The sequence below is a fragment of the Heliangelus exortis genome, chromosome 20 (genome assembly GCF_036169615.1).
Source record: "Heliangelus exortis chromosome 20, bHelExo1.hap1, whole genome shotgun sequence".
Classification (NCBI taxonomy): Eukaryota; Metazoa; Chordata; class Aves; order Apodiformes; family Trochilidae; genus Heliangelus; species Heliangelus exortis.
Genome location: NC_092441.1, coordinates 1,102,006 through 1,121,554, shown reverse-complemented (window position 1 = coordinate 1,121,554; position 19,549 = coordinate 1,102,006). Strand labels below are relative to the sequence as shown.

The window sequence follows — 19,549 nt, the reverse complement described above, 5'->3', positions numbered from 1 at the left end:
CCCAAGACCTGCTCCTTGTGGGCTGGAGGCTCTTGCTGCTCCTCCTGGAAAGCTGTGAGCAAAATAGACACGTGGGAGGATTTTTGGCGGGGCTGTTATCTGCTCCTCCTGATGCTGCTAAGCTCTGATTAAGGGACTGTGAAGTTAAAAAGATGCACTGTGGCTGCAGCCAAATTAGGTATTAAATATTTCCAAGCATTTCGGAGTGTTCTGCTATAATAAATACCAATGTGAGGTTTTGATTAATTTTCTGGATCAGAATTTTCAAGACTTCAATCTCTTGTCTCCCAAGTAAATTCAGTTTTTATTTAATTGCATGAAAAATACCTAAATAGCTTGTGCTGGATTAGCATTCAAACATCTCCCCCCCCCCAAATAATTCCTCTTCAGGAGGGACCTGTCATGCACTGTGCAGAGCAACAGTGGCACCCAGTGACTGCAGGAGCTAATCACAGACCCAGCCAGAGACGTGGCACGCTTTCAGCATTAAGACTTTAAAACCATATAGAAGCAGAATTTCATGTTTGAAACCTGCCCTGGCTTTGCCTTGTTTCTCACTCTGGAAAAATGGAGCACATCAGGGAGCTGCTTTGCTTTGCTTTCAGTCTCCCTGCTCTAGCCCTTTATGCAGGTCCCTTTTCCAGGTGTCGGGCAGTTTCCGGATCATCCTGCTCTTTGCTGTCTCCCTGTGCATTGTCCTTCCCCTGAGCCTCCAGAGGAACATGATGGCCTCCATACAGTCCTTCAGTGCCATGGCTCTCATCTTTTACACCATCTTCATGTTTGTGGTGAGTGTCAGCACGATTGGCAATGCTCTTTTCTGGTTGTTTTCACACAGTTTTCCTGCTGGGACAGCCTGCAGGTGCAGGTGCCCTTCCTGACATGCTGGGCATAATGAGTGACCTGGGTGCCTGGGCTCTGGTGCTGGTGGAGTTGGGAGGGTCAGGGTGTAGGCCAGAAGGTCTGAGCTGTTACACATAGAATCATGGAATTGTTTTGGTTGGAAAAGACCTTTAACATCATCCACTCCAACCATTCCCCCAGCACTGCCAAGGCCACCACTAACCCATGTCCCTCAGCACCACATCTCCACGGCTTTGAAACCCCTCCAGGGATGGTGACATGCTAGGGACCATATTGGCACAAATAATAAACCACAAATCACCATGTGGTTTATTCTGCTTGTCGGTGTCTTCTAATTGAGGGCTCTGGACTTTGCATCAAGGGATGGAAGATGTTGGGAAGAGTGCCTGGAAGCAGAAGGACTTTCATCATGCGTTAGCGTTTTGCCTCGCAAACCTCAATGCCTCTAATCCATGGGGGGAAGGCAGCTCTTGGTAGGAACTGGAGCGTGTGCTCTGCATGCTTTTCTGCAGCTGATGCTTGATGTCTTTCAGGCTGAGAGTGGTTTTATTTGTTAGGCACCAGCACTTCTGTTTCTTGAGCGTTTGAAAGCTTTGCAAAGTCTTACGCCTGGTACGTGGTGTGTACTTAGATATTTCCAGAGAAGTTTTTCTTCACTGAGGTGAATGGATTCCTGAGCAGTTAGATTAAGTAGGGCAAGCAGAGGGTTACCCAGGGCTGGCCCTGTTTGCCTTGGCCAAACCCCACTGACTGGGAGACTTCCACTTGCTCTTTAATGACTCTGGGTTTCACCTTGTGGATTCTCATGTGATTTGCTCCGGTCTCTCTTAAATTTCAGGGCTGGAAGAGCTGAAACAAAAGGAAGAAAAAGGGAGGTGTGGAAATGCTTTCCACTTTTTTTTTCTAAGTAGGTTGTGCTGGGTCATGCTTTGGGCTTGCCTCTGAAGGGGCTGGAACTGTAAATGAGTGTTTTACAAACCTGCCGTGTTCCAGGAGCTGTGCCTTTAAGAAAACCACAACATTTCATGAGAGTTGGCTGTGCTAAAACATAATCTCTGGGGATTAGCAAACCCCCATTCAGGCGATATTATAAACAGGCATTCAGACATATTTACCTTCTGTTTCCTGTGCAACCCAATGCCTGCCCGTTTCCCTGGCAGTGGCAGCAGAGCTCCCCTGCCCTTGGCTGGCTGCTCCACTCCCCCTCTTTTCATCAAGTTTATCTTTGTCTTGGGTGAACCCGTGTTAATGGCTCTGGAGCAGCAGTGTGCAGGTGGACTCCTGCTTTAGGAACCTTTCTCTCTCTGCTGAACAGGATTCTGCAAGGCAAATGTTGCTTCCTGCTTGGATTTAAAAAAAAAAAAAAAAAAAAAAGTGTAAAATTGCTGGGCACAGTAATTCTCCCAGTTAAATGTGTTGGTTGAAACTGTTCCACCCTGTTGCATGCCATGGTGTCTGATGGCATCAAACAAGGGGGGGAACGTCAGAGATCTTTCTAAGTGCACGCCAGGATCCTTGGTGGCAAAGGGCCTTTGGAGGTTGCTGGGAGCTTTAATAAAGTGTGTGGGTGGGGAGGGGAGCTGGGGAATTTGACTGATGGGGACAGGGCTGCGGTAGGTAAGCCATTCCTCACAGAGCTGCCACACACTGCCTTTTGCCCCAGCAGTGCTGCTGTGCAGTTGTTTTTGGGTTGGATCTTAACCCCTTCTCTTTCTCTCGGCCACAGATCGTGCTGTCGTCCTTCAAGCACGGGCTCTTCAGTGGGCAGTGGCTGCAGAGAGTGAGTTACACCCGCTGGGAGGGCATTTTCCGCTGCATCCCCATCTTTGGGATGTCCTTTGCTTGTCAGTCGTAAGTACCCTCCCTCCCCACTGCTGGCAGCTGTGCTGTGCAGGGAGTTTCTCTGAGGGCAGGGGGTCACGAGGATCCGCGAGGGATAGATACCATCTGGTTTCCTATTTTATTTTAATCAAAATATTTTACAGCCCACTGAAGTACAGCATCTCATTCAGTTGTGACCCTTTTGTTACGTGGGTGGGGGGAGGGAGTTGTGTTTCACTCAGGAGTCGTTGTGCCTGAGCAACACGAGATCGTTTGGGCCGAACGGATCCTCCGGGTAGTGCGCGCGTTGCTTCTGGTACAGCTGCAGCAGTGAGGAACTTCCCCCTTTCTGGAAGGGAATGATTTAATGATTTAATGCCAGGAAAGGCAGCGGGGCTGCCACAGGGCCCCCCCAGGGCAGTGTGCACTCCTGGCTGCTCTCTGCTTCCCCAAATCTCTTCGAGGATACTCAGCAGGTCACACTTTGGAGTGTCTTCCACATGTGAGCCGTTACCTGCCTTCAGTGGGGGTTTCAGTCAGCACCCAGAGTGGGGTGAGAGCCACCCAGGCTCCCTGCATGTTGGTAGCAGCCTTACCTTCTGCACCAACAGGCAAGTGAGCAACACGTGCCTGGCCAGGAGAGGAGCAGACGTGAAATAGCAGCGTAAATCCAAACGTGGACATGGAAAAGACCATCCTCGTTTGGAGGCTGGCAGAGTCGGGCTTTCCCCCCCTGTAGCTCTAGCAAACGGGTAGTGTGCCAACAGCAAATGAATGTGACAGATAAAATTTGTTCAGACTGCTGTGTTTACACCCACACGCAAGATCCAAATCATCATTTTCCACTTATCGGCTCTCTTGGCAGCTCGGTTCCTACCCGGACACGCTCCAGTCTTGCTGTTTAATGTCTCCATTACAACTGGCAAAGGGAATTGTATTCTTTTACAGCTTTACCTTGTTAACATTTTAGAGTTTTTAAATTCCAATTTTGGTTGGGGTTTTGTTTTGTTTTGTTTTATCCTTATGGTAGCCACACAGTGCAGTTTTTCTGGGAGTTTGGAAGTGCAGGGAAGTCTCTGGGCTGGAGCAGTGTGTGTGTCCCTAAATACAGGCCCCATGGCAGCACTTTTGGGACAAGCTGAACCTACAGCTATGTGTTTTTTCCAAGCTTGAGGGCAATAGGCTGTCCCCAGCTGATCTTTATAATGAGCATGTTACTCTCAGTAAGGGAGGTTTAATTTTGCTAACTGCTGAATCACTTCTGAAAAAAAAAAAAAGGAAATAATCGTAACATGGAGCAGAAATCCTTTTGCTTCAGCAGGTGGATGCAGCGTACAGTAAGGGCAAATAAATGTGCTGGTTTTCTGGCTTCAAAACTTCACCCTGCTTTACTTGTGAGCTCCTTTGAAAGCTCTCCCCTTGTTGCCCAAGTTGCAAAGTAGGTCACTGCTCTGCAGTTACGTAGTGTGGAAGTTTGCTGTGGAGCTGAGAGCAGGAGGGCTCCGGGATGCCTCTGCTGCAGCTGCCTGGCCTGACCTGGTCACGTCACTGAACCCTCTTGATTAACGAGGAGTCAGAGGAGCTTTCCAGGAGAAAATCCTCTCGTTTCTGGAGATGGCTGAGGGCTGCTCTTAGTGCCTGTGCTGACTTGCCTGCTCGGGAGGAGCCACGTGCTGGCTCCCTGTGCGAGGTACAGTGCAACCCATCAGGTGGGGAGGGGTCCCTGATCCTTTGCTGCCCCTTCAGTGCTGTTATTGTGCTTAAAAATAAACCCTGGTCAGGTCAGGACGTGCTGCCTCTTGCATGCTTTGTGTCCTCTTGCTCTGCTTGGAGAGGTGGCGATGGTCAGGAGGGCCCAGTGGTGTGGTTTGGGGGATTTGGGGACACGATGCTGCTCCCCCAAACCCACTGTGACCAAACTGGTGCCGTTAGGTGATGGCAGGAGGCAGTTGCTCCTGCAAGCCTGGCCCCATGTGCCACCCCACACCTCTCTGCTTCCTTTCCCTCCTGGGCCTGGATGTTTGGCTGTTCCCCTGATGGGGCTGAAGTCCAGGATGCAGCTGGATAATCCAGCAGAGGAGGAATCCAAGAGGGAGAGCCCCCAGGGGAAGCTGATCTCGAAATGGCCGTCAGGGGGCTGCATACTGGGGGGTGTTCCTGCCAGCCCATGTGCTCAGCTTCCTTTGTGCAGGGATTAAGGGTTAAGGATTTTTCTGCTTGCCCTCATCCTGACACACTTTCTGTTAATGGCTTTGTGCCCAACAGAGCTGGGGATACCCCCTTCCCATCCCACTGGGTGCTCCCCCCCTTCTCCTGCGAGTTGCTTCAGTAACATGAAGCCAGGATGTAGCTGCTTGAATTAAAGTCACAAGAGGTTAATGAGTTGCTAAAATATGCACCTGATGTCAAACCCTACATTCCAGATGCTTTCCAAGTCAGTAAATACCCCAAATCCCGTGGAATTGGCGCTCCCGGCTCTCTACCAACCCAGCTCCAGCAGCAGCACTGAAAGCTGACAGGCGTTTGGTTGTGTTTGTTTAACTTTCCTGTTAGACAGCACCATGCTCTAACCTCCTTCCTGCTTTTACTCCGTAAACACGGCGTTGCTTTAATTATCAGCCCAGAGAGCTCCAAGAACAATAATCTGCGATGCGCTGCCTGGCCCCCTGCCACTGGTGTTCCACTGGAACAAACGGTCATTCATTTTGCAACACTTTTGAACCAAAATGTTTACATCACACGTTCAGCTCCACGTGGTGGGGTGGGGAGAGCAGGAATATTTTTGCAACACTTAAAGTTATGAGTGTTCTGAAATCTCTTGGCATTAGCAGTATAAATTGTGGAATAGCAGCGAGTGTTTATGCTCCGTAGGGGGAAGGTGTCAGGGATTCTTTGCTGCTGGGCTGGGGCAGGGAATGTGCTGGGGCTGGGTTTTTCTCTGTCTCTCTTTCTGCAGAAGATTTCCTTAACTAATTTCCCCTTTTCTACAGTCAGGTCTTGCCTACCTATGACAGCTTGGATGAGCCATCAGTTAAAATCATGAGCTCCATATTTGCTTCTTCCCTAAACGTGGTCACCACCTTTTACATTATGGTAAGAAACCTCCCCTTCTCCTTCCTTGCCAGAAGTCACGCTCTGCAGGGGCAACAGGGGGAGGATTTATCTTCAGTTGGGGCTGGTTCCTGCTTATCTGTATTTATTCTGGAAGATAAGTAGTTTTGCTGAAAGCAGAATTAGATGGGAGATGATGAACCCAGCAGCACAGGAGGCATTTGGAGAGTCCAGATTTTCAGCATGTCACCACGTTGGGTGGAGGCAGAGTGGAGACCCAGTTGATCCAGGCTGCTCTCTGCCTTCAGGGCCCAGCCAGAGCTGGAGGTGCTGTCCAGAGTTTAGGAGACCACCTCCCAGCCTGTTGCAATTGAAAAGACGTGAAGGAAGTTAGGCTTCATACAGCACCAGTTAATAAAACCAAGTTAATAATTTCTGAGGAGGCTGTTGCTGTGAATCCTTACAGCCCCTTCCTTAGAGTGGCTGCTCCATGGGCCTGGCAGCAAGCAGAGTGTCCCTGCTCAGTGTCAGGGGCAGTGTTTCCTTGGGGCAGTGTCCTCCATGAGCCCCTCTGCATTTGGTGAGAAACTTCCCTCTGCTGCTGGGAAAGCCCCACTGTTCCTTAAACACCTGTCTCAGCTTTTGGGGTGCTGCTGCTGGTGGATTGCTTTTGAGGAGGTGGCCCTACATTGGTCCTGTCTCACAGGAGGTCCCTGACCTCCAGCTTCTTCTAAAGAACAGATAAGAGTGTGCTTTGGAGTCAAACCGCTCTGCTCTCTCCTCCTGTTGGCCAGGTGGGCTTCTTTGGCTACGTGAGTTACACAGAAGCCATTGCTGGGAATGTCCTGATGAACTTCCCCTCCAACCTTGTGACGGAGATGATTCGAGTGGGGTTCATGATGTCAGTAGCTGTGGGGTTTCCCATGATGATCCTCCCGTGCAGACAGGCACTGAACACCCTTCTCTTTGAGCAGCAGGTAAGATCCTCATGTGCACCTCTGAAACCTGCTTTGTGAGGGGCTACTCTGATTCCTTGGTTTCTGCTGCTGGCTGCCAACCTGGGCTACAGAAGTGCCTTGGTCCTTGGAGACGCTGTTGACAACTCCACGTTTCCAACCTGTGGGAGGTACTCACTGTCCAGAGGGACAAACCCCCTGCAGTGAAATCATGAGTGTGTGGGAAGGATGCTGCAAGAGGCCCTTCCTGCTCTGCAGAAGGGTTAATCTCTAGCACTTGGAGGTTCTTGTCCTCTCTGCAGAGGGGTTTAGTGGGCAGAAGTGCTGGAGCTATGAGCCTGCAGCCTGGAGTTGCTCTGCTCTCCCCCCAGTTCCTGGCTGCTCCTTCCCTGCTCCACTGGGGATTTCGGCTCTGGCGCAGAAGTGTGGCACAGTTCAGAGCTGAGACTGTTCCCCCCTCCCCCTTGGAAAGAGGGAGAAATGTGCCTTTGGAAACAGAGGAGCCTCCTTACTTCCTGCTGCTCCAGCTGGCATCCTTTTGCTGGCCAACTCGATCTTGCTTTGCATTTAGCTCAAGCTTCTGTTCCTGGACTCAGAGCCCAGCCCAGCCTCATTTCTTCTTGCTTCTCTCTGTGCCTGCTCATTTCTGCTCTTTTATTATTATTCTCATCCTTACACCTCTGTCAGTACCTCCCTGAGCAGCCTTCTCCCCTCGAGGTTCAGCTGTCCCCTTTCTCCAGGGCCTGCCCTGGCTGTTGGGTGCTGGTCTGGCACAGAAGCAGGCGGTGGGACACGGCCCTGTCCCCCACGTTCACCTTTCCCAGGGTCAGATCTTCAGACAGCCTTTGTGACTGTAGTTGTTCTGTCTGACTTAGACTGTAAGTCCCTTGTGGCAGTAGCGTGTTCTCCTCTGTGTATTGTACAGCCCTGAGCATGCCGATGGTATTCAGTAAATAACAGTAAGAGATTGTGGGAATGTTCTGAGGCCTTTGTGTATCTGCATAAATAGAAACCTCTTAGGGCAGGAAATAAAACTTGAGCAATTTATAGCTCTAAATCCTGCCACTTCTGCCTGTGAGAAGCCCCCGGCTCTTTTCTCACGTCGGGAGGGCCCGAGGATGGGGGAAGATGATGGGTGACAGCCGGCGGGTGCGGAGGAGTTAGCACTGGAAACACTTGGGAGGGGCTTGGATCCCCCCTGGGCTCTGCTCGTTGCTCTTTGGGCTCTGACCCTTTCTCTGCTTTCCTCTCCCATCTGTGCAGGCACCCGCTGGCTCTCCAGGGCCTGTGGGTCTGCCGGGTCCTCAGCTTTCCACATCTTCTGCTTGGAGGGTGAGGATGGGGTGGAAATGGAGGGCAGCTGGAGCCCCTCCATGGCCAGCACCTCCCCTGCAGCACCCATCCTGCTCTCTCTCATCAAGCTGGAGGAGCCAGTGCAAGTGTTGTGGCACGGTGGGAGCAGCCCTGCTGCTGCAGGCCTTGGGGACACCTTGCCACAGCAAAACCAGAGCTCTTCCCCTGTCACCCTCCTCTGTCTCAAGCCCTTGATGCTGCTCACTGAGTCTGGGGGGCTGCAGCTCTGCTTGGGGGCTGGCATGCAGCTGCATCTCTGGGCAGGAGGCAAACAGCAGATTTAGCTCTGTGCCCCTCCTCACTCTTGCTTTGGGGGTTCTAATGCATATGAAACCTGCCCAGCCACATCTAACTGACCCCCCAGCATTCACCTGCGTGGCGTGGAGATGCTGAAGGTGCTAAGGTGCTGGAGCCTGCTGGGGTAACTGCTTAGGAGCTGTGGGGTTGTGATGCTGGACCTAAACTCCTCCTCCTGCCCTTTCTCTTCCAGCAAAAAGATGGCACCTTTGCTGCAGGGGGCTACATGCCCCCTCTTCGCTTCAAAGCCCTGACACTGGCTGTGGTGTTTGGAACCATGGTAGGAGGCATCATGATCCCAAACGGTGAGTGAGGAGTTGGGAGCCAGGGCTGGTGGCTTGGCTGTGTTCTCTGGCCTCAGTTATTTGCTTTTCTGGGTGGGATGGCTGGGCTTGCACCCCAGGGGCTCAGCCAACCACCACGTGCTGCTGCTCTGGCTCTCCTGGAATGGACCTTTGGTGATGTCTCCTCTTCTTCTTTGCCAGTGGAAACAGTCCTGGGCCTGACTGGTGCTACGATGGGAAGCCTCATCTGCTTTATCTGCCCAGCTCTTATTTACAAGAAGATCCACAAGAATGCACTCTGTTCACAGGTCAGTGCTGATGCTGCTTGATGTCTCCCTGAGCCCTCTGCAGAGCCTGGGAACAGAGTTAATTAGGCTGAAGCAGAGAAACTGCTCAGCACCTCCTCCAGCCTCCCCCTCCAGTCTGCCCAGTACAGGTAGGAGCCGTTCTGGTCGGGTGCTCTGAGCAGCATCACTTATGGGCACATAGGCAGAGGAGGTGCTGCCCTGTCCTGTGCTGGAACACTGTCTGGTTTTGTGTCTCCAGCAGCAAGCCAAGGATTCATTTCATGCATAAAATGCTTCTGGTGGGCTTCAGGTTCTGTATCTGCAGAGGGAGAAATCCAGGCAGGCTGTAAACCTCCCCAGGCCTTCCATCCCGACCCACCCGGGCTGGATAAAACAAACACGAGCTCTCAGCAATACAGCTCTTGCTGCTGACCCTCAGCTTTCTGGTTTCAACCAAAATAATACTTAAAAAAGGAACACACACATAGAGGTGTTGCTGCAGGAATTGATTTCTGAAAGTTCGGGGTCGTCCGGAGGCTGTTAGAAGCTGAGCTTTTCCTTTTGCTCCCGTTTGAACTCAGCTCCTCAGGGACTGAAAAACAGTGGCTCTTTGCTGGGCTGGGTCTGTGCTTCTGCAAATACTCTGCTTTTGGGGGGCTGCAATTAACAGGTTTTGGTTTGTTCTAAGAATAACTTCACCCACTGCCTTTTAGCAGGCCTCTGCCCCAGCGTTGCCAGTCGCGACAGTGCTGGGCTGGGAAGGTTTTTGGCAAACTGCAGAGTCAGCAGGGGCAGAGCAGGACATTTTTGTGGGTCCTATGGAACTAATGGCTTTTTCTGTGTTTAATGACTTGTGGGTTTGCAAATGTACATGGAAGTTTTTAAGCGGGATGTATTTTTTTTTTCTTTCCCCACGCTTTCTCTGACACAAGGAAATAATCCAACTTTCCAGCTTTCTCTCTGAATTCTGACACTTTGCTCCTAACTTCTTTGAGTGAAACCCCAAGCAGCAGTCTGAATGCCAGCCTGGATTTTTTCAGGGAAACAAAGAACACTTTCAAGAATTGCTTTCTGTTCCAGCCCAGCCAGAATGTTTCTCTGCAGTGCCTTGAAACTGCACTGAGGATGTGCTGAGCTCTCAGACTGCCTGCCCAGAGGCGACTGTCAGCTGCCCCGGGTGGAACACTGGGGCTCACACAATACTTGACCCCAAGCACTGGTCACAAGGCTGGTGGAGATGTTTTATCCTGCAGAAATCCCCACAAAGGAATAAGGGTTTATCTCCAGCATCAGCCCCCAGGTTACCCTGGCATTTCAAGAGGCTGGTAACAAGCTGTCCAGCCTTCTCTTGAGTGATCCATTGCCTGTCAGGGTTGCATACTTGCTTTGACTGATGCTCTGAAGTGCTGCAGTGAGGGCACACCTGCCTTCAGGAACACACTGGGCTGCAGAGCACCTCCCCAGTTCTGGGCCCACCCTCTCCTTGTTCCTCCAGGTCCTCTGCAAAGTCTCATTTATTCTTTCCCTGAAGCTCTGTCTTTGGTCTCCTCCAGCGTTCCTGCTTGCTTTGATCAGGGTGCTCCACTCCATTAAAACCTTCTCCTGGCAGTTAGGGGGGGAGAAGGAGCCAGCCCTGGGCATCCCCATCCCTGCTTTCCCCTGGTTGAACAATGTACATGTATGTTCAGCCTCTCCTCCATCATCCTTAGCTTCCTTCTAAAGCCACAGACCTTCTCAACACCTTATTCTTGCTGGAATTATCTCTGCTCTTGTGGTGCTGCTGCTGAGAACTTGGCTGCTTTTATTGGGCCACCTCTGGTGTCCAGCAAAGTCCTATGTCAGGGCTGGTGAGATGGGAAGTTGAGATTTACCAGCGGGGGAGATGTTGCTGGGGCTATGAATTCAAGTGGTGCAGAGGGTTCCAGTGGGAGGGATATGGGCTGTCCCAGCTGCTTGCTGGCCAGCAAAGAGCAGCAGCAACTTCTGCCAGAGAGTTGTTAATTCTTGCAGCTGACCAGGGCTGGGGACACAGCTCGGGCCAGGCTGGGGGGGTGGCTGGGTTGAAAGACTTGTTGTGTTGGAGAGATGATTGGGTAGCAGAGCAGTTACAAAGCCTGAAGAGTGCAGGGAGAGTGTCCCCTGGCTTTGGTTAAGCACAAGGTGTGTTCCTGTCAAGGTGCAGTCAGGGTCCTGCTGCCCCCCAGAGCCAGGGGACTGAGTGGGGTTTGGCAGAACGCTGCCAAAGGTCAGGTTGAGGTCTGTAAACAGAGTGTTTAACTTCTAACAGGAAGGTGTTGGCTTCCCAGTGTTGACACAAGCCTGTCCGAGAGGCCCCTCCTAGGGAGACCAGCCTTGCTGTTGTCCCAATTGGGGAAGAGGAGCTGGAGAGGCTGCTCCAGGTCAGGAAATGACTCCTCAGTCTCACTCCTGTGCGGATGGAAAAGAGATTCCCCTCTGCCCTGCCCTGGCCACTGCTCCAGCACACCTCCACTGCCAGCTCAGCCCTCCAAACACAGCCTCTCTGTCCCAGCCAGCAGAGCAGCCCCATGGTGACCATTCCGGGGGTGACCGGGGCTCTGCATTCCTTCACCATGACTCTGTCCCTCCGAGTGCTCCCTGTCCAGTGCAGCGTGGTTTGGAGGATGGCGTCACTCCACACAAATGCAGTTGGTTGTTTTTTGTGTGGTTTTTGGGTTTTTCTGTTTCTTTTTTTTTCTTTTGCTTCCTGCTGATGGCCCAGGCGTGGTTAGAGGAGATGGTCTGAGCTAATGACACCTCTGTACAAAGTTCGAGTTATCTTCTGGGAGGAAGGAGGGCCGAGGGAAAGCGACCAAGCAGAGGAAATGGCCCCATAAACTTCCTCTCCTGAATTCCTGTCCGTGTTCAGAGTGCTCCTCTCAGGAGACAGGCCCTTGGCTTTGCTGACCTGCCTGGTGGAGGGGTTTGCACGTCCTCTGGCCACGTCCACGCTGAGAGGTGCTCCTGGGGAAGGGTGACAGCTCTCAGGGGGTTTGCTTCTCAGAGGTGTGGAGGAGATTCCTCCTGCAGGACCACACACTGGCTGAGAACAATCCCAATGCTCAGCCCCTCAGGTGGATGTTTGGGGGCAGGTGGCTCCCTGCCTGTGTTTGGTTTCTTGAACCTTCCCACCCCACGTTCCTCTTCTTTTGATTGCCAGATGAGCCCCGGTGGTCCCTTGAGCACAAGCTGCCTGGTTTGCCATAACTATCTCCATGGAAGGAAGCAAAAGTGTGGACTTCTTCATTCTGGTTGTCAGTTGCTGAGGGGGGCAGGTGAGGAGGAGGTGGCTGACAGTGGGAGGCTGAAGGTGAGGGACAGCTGCTGGTTCCCTCAGCCCTGCTGTGGCTGCTCTGGGAAGCTCTCAGATGAACTCCCAAAGTGAAACCATCAAAGCAGTTTGAATCCCAGGCACTCAGGCCCTGTGCTTCCCACTAAGATAAGAAACAACAAAAATCCTTTTTAAACACTTCACATTTGCAGCCGTTTCCCTTCTCTCCCGTGTTGCTCCTGGTTCCTGTGGCATCAGAATAGATTCCTCTTTGGGGAAAAGAGCTCTTCCTCTCCACTGTTGTTTCTGGAAGGCTCCAGAGCATCCTTCCAGTTGCAAGGAGCCTTTTTGCTCCCTGTGCACCCACACGGGTGAACTTCTGTTTCCTTTGCAACATCTCCAAGGTCTGGCCTCTGCTCCCTGGCCATGCTGCTCAGCCCTTGTCCAGAGCTGCTTCACATCCTGCCAACCTTTGCCTTCCCAAGGTGTCTGTCTGTCTGTCTGTCTGTCTGTCTGTCTGTCTGTCTGTCTGTATGTGAGGCTGTGCTGAGAGGGGATCTCCTGGGCTTGAGGCTCTCACCCTCCTGCTCCTCTTTCCAGGGCCGTCTCCCTTGGCATGGAGGAGGGGAAAGCATTATCCTCTCCTTTTTGCCCTGTGTTTTAACTTCTCCTTTCAATTTTGCTGCTTCTCCCCTTTATTTTCAGTTTTCTGCCTCCAACAGCTGCAGCAATGCTCCCCTGTACTTCTTTCTCTAGCATCCTTTTTTTTGTTCTGCTTTCTGTAAATTGGGATGTAAATGCTGCAGGGTGAGGACTCTGGGGGAAGAGAACAAGTCCTGCAGGATCAGAATCTCTCTGGAGCTGTTTTTATTCTCTTTAGTCCCAGCTTCCTGGAAATCCATGAGTTACTTCTTACGAGGTTCTTTAGCAGTGACCACCAGGAGCTGTGTGTGGACATCTTGTTCTCAAAAACCAAGAATTTTGAAACGGCTCCCGGGAAACCTTTCTAGGCTGTAAACAGGTCAGGAACCCCTCTTCTCAGCCAGACCTGATTTCATTGTGTTTTGCTGCTGGAAATACCAGGCAATGAGTCTTTGCAGCTGGACTTGTGTCTACCATATGGACTTTTCTACCCTTACCTCCCATCCACTTCTGGTACAGGAGCTGCCTCTGCAGTAGGTTCCAGCACTGACACTCACTGCTGTGTCTCTACATCCCAAATACAAACATCAGCCAAAAAACTACTTTTTTTTTCTTTTTTTTTCTCCTCTTAAATTTCTCTGATCTCCCTCTCACTGAGCCTATGTAATTGCACTGAGCTTTGGATGGTTTGGAGCCCCTGTTTGGGTGGGGAAGGCTGTGCAGGGCAGTCCCATTGGTTTGGCTCTGCTAAGTGCAGCTCTGCCCCTTGTGCAGATCATTCTGTGGATTGGACTGGGAATACTGGTTATCAGCACCTACACCACCTTGTCTGCAGCAGAGGACCCACCAGGGAAGACAGAAGTGGTGGGCTTGGAGCACCTGGACAGGGAGGAGAACAGGATTGACCAGGATTCACTCAAAATCCCAGGTATGTGTCTGCTCGAGTTGTGCTTCCAGCTCCACCTCTTTAAAAAAACGTTTTTTTTTTTTGTTTTTTTTTTTAAGAGGTGTGGTGGAAGAAGGGTCATTTCCAGGCAGCTCTGTGCATCTTCATAGTATCCTGGGGACTTCTCAAAAAAAAAAAAAAAAAAAAAAAAGTGGCTTTGCCCTCTGCACAAGCCTGGTGGTAGCTTGTGGGAGTTGTTCTTTTGGGGAGGGAGAGGAGAGGTAGGGCACAGGGGCTGGGGTTCCCAGCTCTCCCTCTTTGGGGTGATAAATGCAGCTCTGTGAGCACAGCTGAGTGCTGGCCACCTGTAGGAGGGTGTGAGTGGCCAAACAGGGCTGCTTTCACCACTCCTGCCAGCCCATTGTCCGCGCTCCCAAGAACGAGCCATTCATTCCCACTCAGAGGTATGGAAATTTATGGGCACTGACTTTTTTTTTTGGTGGCGAGGATATAAATTTGGATTGGGTTTTAGCTCTGACAAAGCCCGTGATTATGCCTCAGCTTTGTTTACTGGCTCGTGTTATTTATTATTTGTTTACTGTGGCTGTTGATGGAATTATGGCCGATCCCTCCCTGCCCCAGCTGCAGGCTCCCCGTGCAAGGCCATGCCTGGCAGGTGTCTCCTGACCCCGCTGCCCCTCATCTCTGCCTGTGTCCTGTTTCTTTATTTTATTTTTCCTTGCTTCTGCTCCTCGTGCATTTCTTTTTTTTTTTGTTGTTGTTGTTGTTTGGCTTTGGGGAGGCCTTGAAATATCCTCCCTGAGACTGAGGAACGGAAGCGAGCAAGGGGCTGTCTCTTCTGGAGATTATCCTCCCCCCTGCTCCTTGGCTGTGTTCCTGCTGAGCAGCTTGGAGTGGCTCTGAGACACCCGTGCTGCCACTGATAACGTTTGCTCCTGGCTTGCTCCATCCCTGGCAGCCAGGGGGGTTTTTATGCCTTCACACTTGGGGTTCCCCCGAGGTGCCTCCTCGGGATGCCCGGGAACTCTGAGCAGGGAGGAGGGATGCGATTGAATTCTTCTGTCTTGGTTAATTTTGGAGTTGTAGTGGCCAAAGAACAGCTGCTGGGTTCAGGAGGAGCTGCTCGTGACACGTGTTCTTGGGACTGGGAAAGTGAAAACCCAGTCCCATAAAAGATGGGGTCCTCTGGAGGCTGCTGAATCTCTTCTCCACTCCTTCTCCATGCGAGCTGGGGTCGGAGCATCCAACCCTGCTCAGTCACCCTGCTGGCTCCGTACTCAGCAGCATCGTCCCCTCTTGCTGCTGGGTTTAATAATCCTACAGGAGAGGGAGGCGGGTTTAGAGCTCTCTGTTCCTGAACCTCCCAGGGAGGAGCTCCCGGGGAGTGCTCAGCTGCCCAGCACCATCCCTCTGGTGGCAGGGGGGCTGCTGGCTCTGTCCCGGGGAGCAGAGCCCAACCTGGGGGCTCCATCCCTGGGGACAAGGACCTCGCAGGGCTGCCGGGAGAGCTGCTGCTGTGAGCCTTGGATCCGTGCCTCCCTGTGCCTCTGCAGGATGTTGGCTTGACTAGCAATGAGAGGCAGTAAATGGTGCCCTTCTTCCTCCCCCCCCCCCTCATCCTCACCGGGCTTGTTTTGCAGAGGCGGGAGCCTGGAAAACCCCGGAGCAGCTGCATCCTGCCACCCCAGGGGCTGCCCCGTGTCACCTGGGTGCTCTCCTGCTCCGTGTTCCTCACAGGGTGCTGTGGAAACCCACGGCTTCTCCCGGGGGGCTGGCGGTGGGTGCTCAGCCCCAGCCCCACTCCTGGAGCTTGGTTGGCCGAGGAGAAGCCGGGGGCTGCACGGGGCCTTTTCCCACCCCTGCCTTCCCCTCCTGACTTGTGCCTGTCAGCATGTGAGAGGAGTTTTATTGGTCTCTTTGATGTTGCAGAGACCAGAACTGTACAGACTTTCATTAAAACCCTGCCCTGTGGGCCCGGGGATTATGAATATTAGAACATTGCCCTTTTATGTGAACACGTATTGACCAGCGAGCTCTGAGCAGTGTTTTTACTAACGACACCCAAGTGCCCATTACAGCCCCTGCCTGGGTTGCTGGAGGTTTACTGTCAGCAGCTCTTTGGGAGAGGTATAAAACCCCTTTCAGAAGCGTTCTGCCTCTCCGTGCAGCGTGTGCGAGGATGTTAAAAGGTTGCTAAGCTGCCTGTGAAAGCTCAGGAAGGCAATTATCCATTTAAAAAAAAAAAAAAAAGTGGGGGGGGGGGAAAAAAAAGCAAAAAAAAAAAAAAGCTAATTAGGCAATTTCTCTCTGAATTTGAAAGCACCCTAGAGGGTCTCATGGGGTGGATTAAGATTTTGTAATATTTTTCAGCTCCTTACTTGATCATTGCTGCTTCATTTTCTTTCTCTGGCATTGTGCAATATCGGGTAACAAAGACCTGATTCACACTGCTTATGTAAGAGTGGCCTTTCCCCCACGCTCCAGAGACCTCTGTCCATCCCTCTGTCCATCCCTCTGTCCATCCCTCCATCCAGGACCTGGTGGGGCTGTGTCACACAGACTTGGGCCAAACTTGGGTCTGTGTTTGGCCGCCCCGCCGGCTGCGGCGCGCGGCAGGGCACGATGCCCAGGGCTCCCTCCTGCCACCACCCCGTCTGTGTCCCCAAAAAGGGACCTGCCCGGCCCCAGGCTGCATCCCTGCCGGCGTTCTTAGCCAGAGCAGCCCCAAACATGTGTGCAGTGTGGATTATACCCAGCTCCTAATAGCTGCAGGAACAGCTTGACGCTGCCGCAGCTCTCCCTGGTGCTTTGTGCGAGCGAGCTTTTAATAGCGCCTGTGACACAGAAAAGGAACTATCAGCCTCCTGTAATTTGGGTTCGTTTTTACTGCTGGTGCGTCAGGAGACAACTGTGAACTAATTTCAGTGATGCCATTCGATAACCTTGTGAAATCTGTAACCATTCCAGGGGGAGGGGGGGGATCCCGGAGGGCTGCGCCGGGCTCCCCGGGGTGCTGCTCCCTGCCCTGCTCCGGGGCTGTGGGGCTGCTCAACCCCTTGGAAGGCTTTGGTTTGCCCCCCAGTCCCCTGCCCTGCTTGTTGCTCTTCATTCTCCTTCTCAGGGTGCATCTTGTAAAAGGGGGATGCTCCATTTCAGGGTCCTGGACCCTGTGTCCATTGCCAGCCCCAAGCTGATGGTCCCTGCTCTGATGCTTGGGGCATCGCTCAGCCCCAGGGAGAGGGTGGGTGATCCTGAACTGCTGTAGCTGTCCCTGGGGCTCCCCCAGTCCCTTTGCTGGATCCCTGGGGATCACAGCGAGGTTCCTCTCGTTGCCTGTGCTTGGAGCATGGTGTTTGGACACAGCTTTCATCTACGGTGGATGAGAGCAATAGGAGAAGGGTGTGAGGAGGGATTTAATGCCTTGCTGGGACCGTCGCTACTCTTCCCAACCAGGAGCTGGGAAGGGAGGGAGAGAGGGGGGGGAAGGGAAGCTTTTAGGTTGCTAATCATGAAATTTTATTGCAGCCTAGAGAGGCTGTTGGCAAACCACAACACACACGCACACACACACACAGATCAGTTGCAGAGAGCCCCGGCTTCCCGCGAGCGGCTCCCGCGCCTCCTCGGCAGGACCCACCGGCAGCAGAGGCAAAGCCAACCCTCCCGGTGCTGCCCAACGCCCAGGTCTGCTTTGCTGGGACCCAAAAAGCTTTTGCAGCCTCTCAGGCCTCGCTCATAAAAGATTCAGAGGCGCAGCGTTACTGTAACGCTCTCCAAAGGGACCTGGAGGGCGACGAGACAGTGAGAGCGATTATTACACATCCTGAGCAAAATTGTTCTCTGCAAAACCACATATAGCCCCTTATAGATTTCCATGCAGCATGAGAGGTCGTTAATTCACGCCCTGATGATGAACTTAATTTTGTTTCCTGCTGAGCAAATGACGGCTTAGAGGCAACTTTGTCTTATTATGGCGTGAAGGCTTCTTTTTTTCTTTTCTTTTTTCTTTTTCTTTTTTTTTTTTCTTTTTTTTTTTTTTGGTGTTTTGTTTGTGTTTTGGTCTTTTCTTGCATTGTTTGCAGAACACAGAACACGTGGCCGCCTCTTGATTTATGATGGATGCTGCTTCTCCTGGCAGCAGGGCCTCCTCCAGCCCCTCGGTCCCATCCGGGACCCCCGTGGGGGGTTTCACCTGCTGCAGGGTCCTCTGGCCAAACCCTGCCCTGCATCCTGTGCTTGTTCTGGTTTTAACTCCTCCATTTCCCACCTTCATTGAAAGTTTCCCCACCCCTTTTAATTTTTTTTTTTTTTTTTTATTCCCCCCTTGCCCACCCACCGTGGGAACAGCTCTACCCACGCCGCAGTTCTGCAGACCCTCTGGTTTCAGTCCTCTCCCAAGGAGCCATCTCCCGCCTTCATGAACCAATTAACAAAAAAACTTTCCTCCAAGAGAGTAAATAATTTCTTGCTGCGAGGCCAGAATGTAGCTGGGAACATCCGCAGCCGTGCCGAGCGCTCCCTTCCCCGGCCTCAGCCTCCTGCTTCCCAGGGCCCCCGTCCAGGGCTGGGCACCGGTTCCTGCAGTCCCCATTTTCCTGAAAGGAGGAGGAGGAGGAGGAGGAGTGTCCTGCCCTGACTTGCTGAACCCTGGGAAGTCCCTCAATGGAGAGAGAGAGAGAGAGAGGGACCCCTTGGGTACCAGATTTCACGTTTCTCAGAAAATCCAAGTTCTTTTCCCCTCCCACTGTCATTCCCAAACCAAAGGAACGTGGAGAGCCAGCCAGCCCCGGCCCTTCGGCGGGTGTGGAGCTCGGGGCCAGCGAGTCCAGGTTTCTGGAGAGGCTCTGGATCCTTCTGGCATGGACCCCTCTGGGCCAGGATTTTGTACTTATGTTGTTGTGTGGTGGTTTTTTTTCCCCCAGCCGGGGTAAGGCCCACGCAGCTGAAGTTGTGGCAATCTCTTCTTTCCCATGAGTTCATCTTGTAATAAATCGCACCAGCCCTGTGGAGGGGGAGGAGAAATTTGAAAGATGTTTATAGAATTAATTCCCCAAAGGAAATCTCATGGGGGAGGGCGAATGGGGGGAAGAGTTGGGAATTATTTTGTATTTTTTTATTTTTATAACAGAAGATAGATTTTTTTTTTTTTTCCTGAGTTTGCTAGATGGAAAAAAATCTGCAGAACAATTTAAGTGCTGGGAAACAATTAGATTTCCTCCTCTGCTGCTCTTCTAAGGAAGAGTCCACATTGTGTGGGTTGTCCTTTGCCACCCTGAGGTGCGAGGGGACCATTCCCATCCCCTGGGACATGCCAGGAATTCCACGTGGTTACTCCAGTGCTTGGTTTGACTGAGATGCATCCTCCAGAACCACCAGCGAGTCCCCCGTCTCTCTCAGGGGTTTCTCCTGATGCCGTTTACTCATTTACTTCACATTCCTCAAAACTGTGCCTTCTGCAGGGTCCTCCCATCTTCCTTGTGGCATTCCAAGGATAGGGGGTTGAAAAATAATACAAATAAGAGAGGTTCTGAGCTGCTTTGCAGCGTGCTGGGGTCTGCAGCCCGATTCCCCCTCGGTTTTCCCCAGGGGTCCGGGCTGGGGGAGCCGGGAGGATGCTACCATCTGGTGGCACAGCTTGTGGCTGCAGCCCAGCTCCATCCCAGCCTTGCTGCTTGCCTTGGGCTTCCATGAAAACACGGGGTATGGAGAACAAATAAGTGGCCCCAGAACAAAAGCCCCCCCCCATCTCTGTATTAAGGATGGAGGGGAAAAATCTGCTGGCTGGCTGTGATCCCCTG

The 19,549-nt window shown here is 52.2% G+C and overlaps 1 protein-coding gene across 4 annotated transcripts in view; it reads left to right on the top strand.

Annotated features, from left to right (window-relative positions):
* The window catches only part of SLC38A10 (solute carrier family 38 member 10), an 82,076-nt gene that overhangs the window by 56,297 nt on the left and 6,230 nt on the right, over positions 1 to 19,549 (top strand). For 3 of the 4 annotated variants that reach the window (XM_071763823.1, XM_071763824.1, XM_071763822.1), the window contains 7 exons: positions 645 to 788; positions 2,591 to 2,715; positions 5,676 to 5,778; positions 6,531 to 6,713; positions 8,536 to 8,647; positions 8,828 to 8,934; positions 13,619 to 13,772. In XM_071763823.1, the coding sequence (XP_071619924.1) occupies positions 645 to 788; positions 2,591 to 2,715; positions 5,676 to 5,778; positions 6,531 to 6,713; positions 8,536 to 8,647; positions 8,828 to 8,934; positions 13,619 to 13,772 (928 nt within the window). Of the gene's footprint in view, positions 1 to 644; positions 789 to 1,301; positions 1,338 to 2,590; positions 2,716 to 5,675; positions 5,779 to 6,530; positions 6,714 to 8,535; positions 8,648 to 8,827; positions 8,935 to 13,618; positions 13,773 to 19,549 lie in introns of those variants that run through there. The other variant, XM_071763825.1, reaches the window with a different exon arrangement.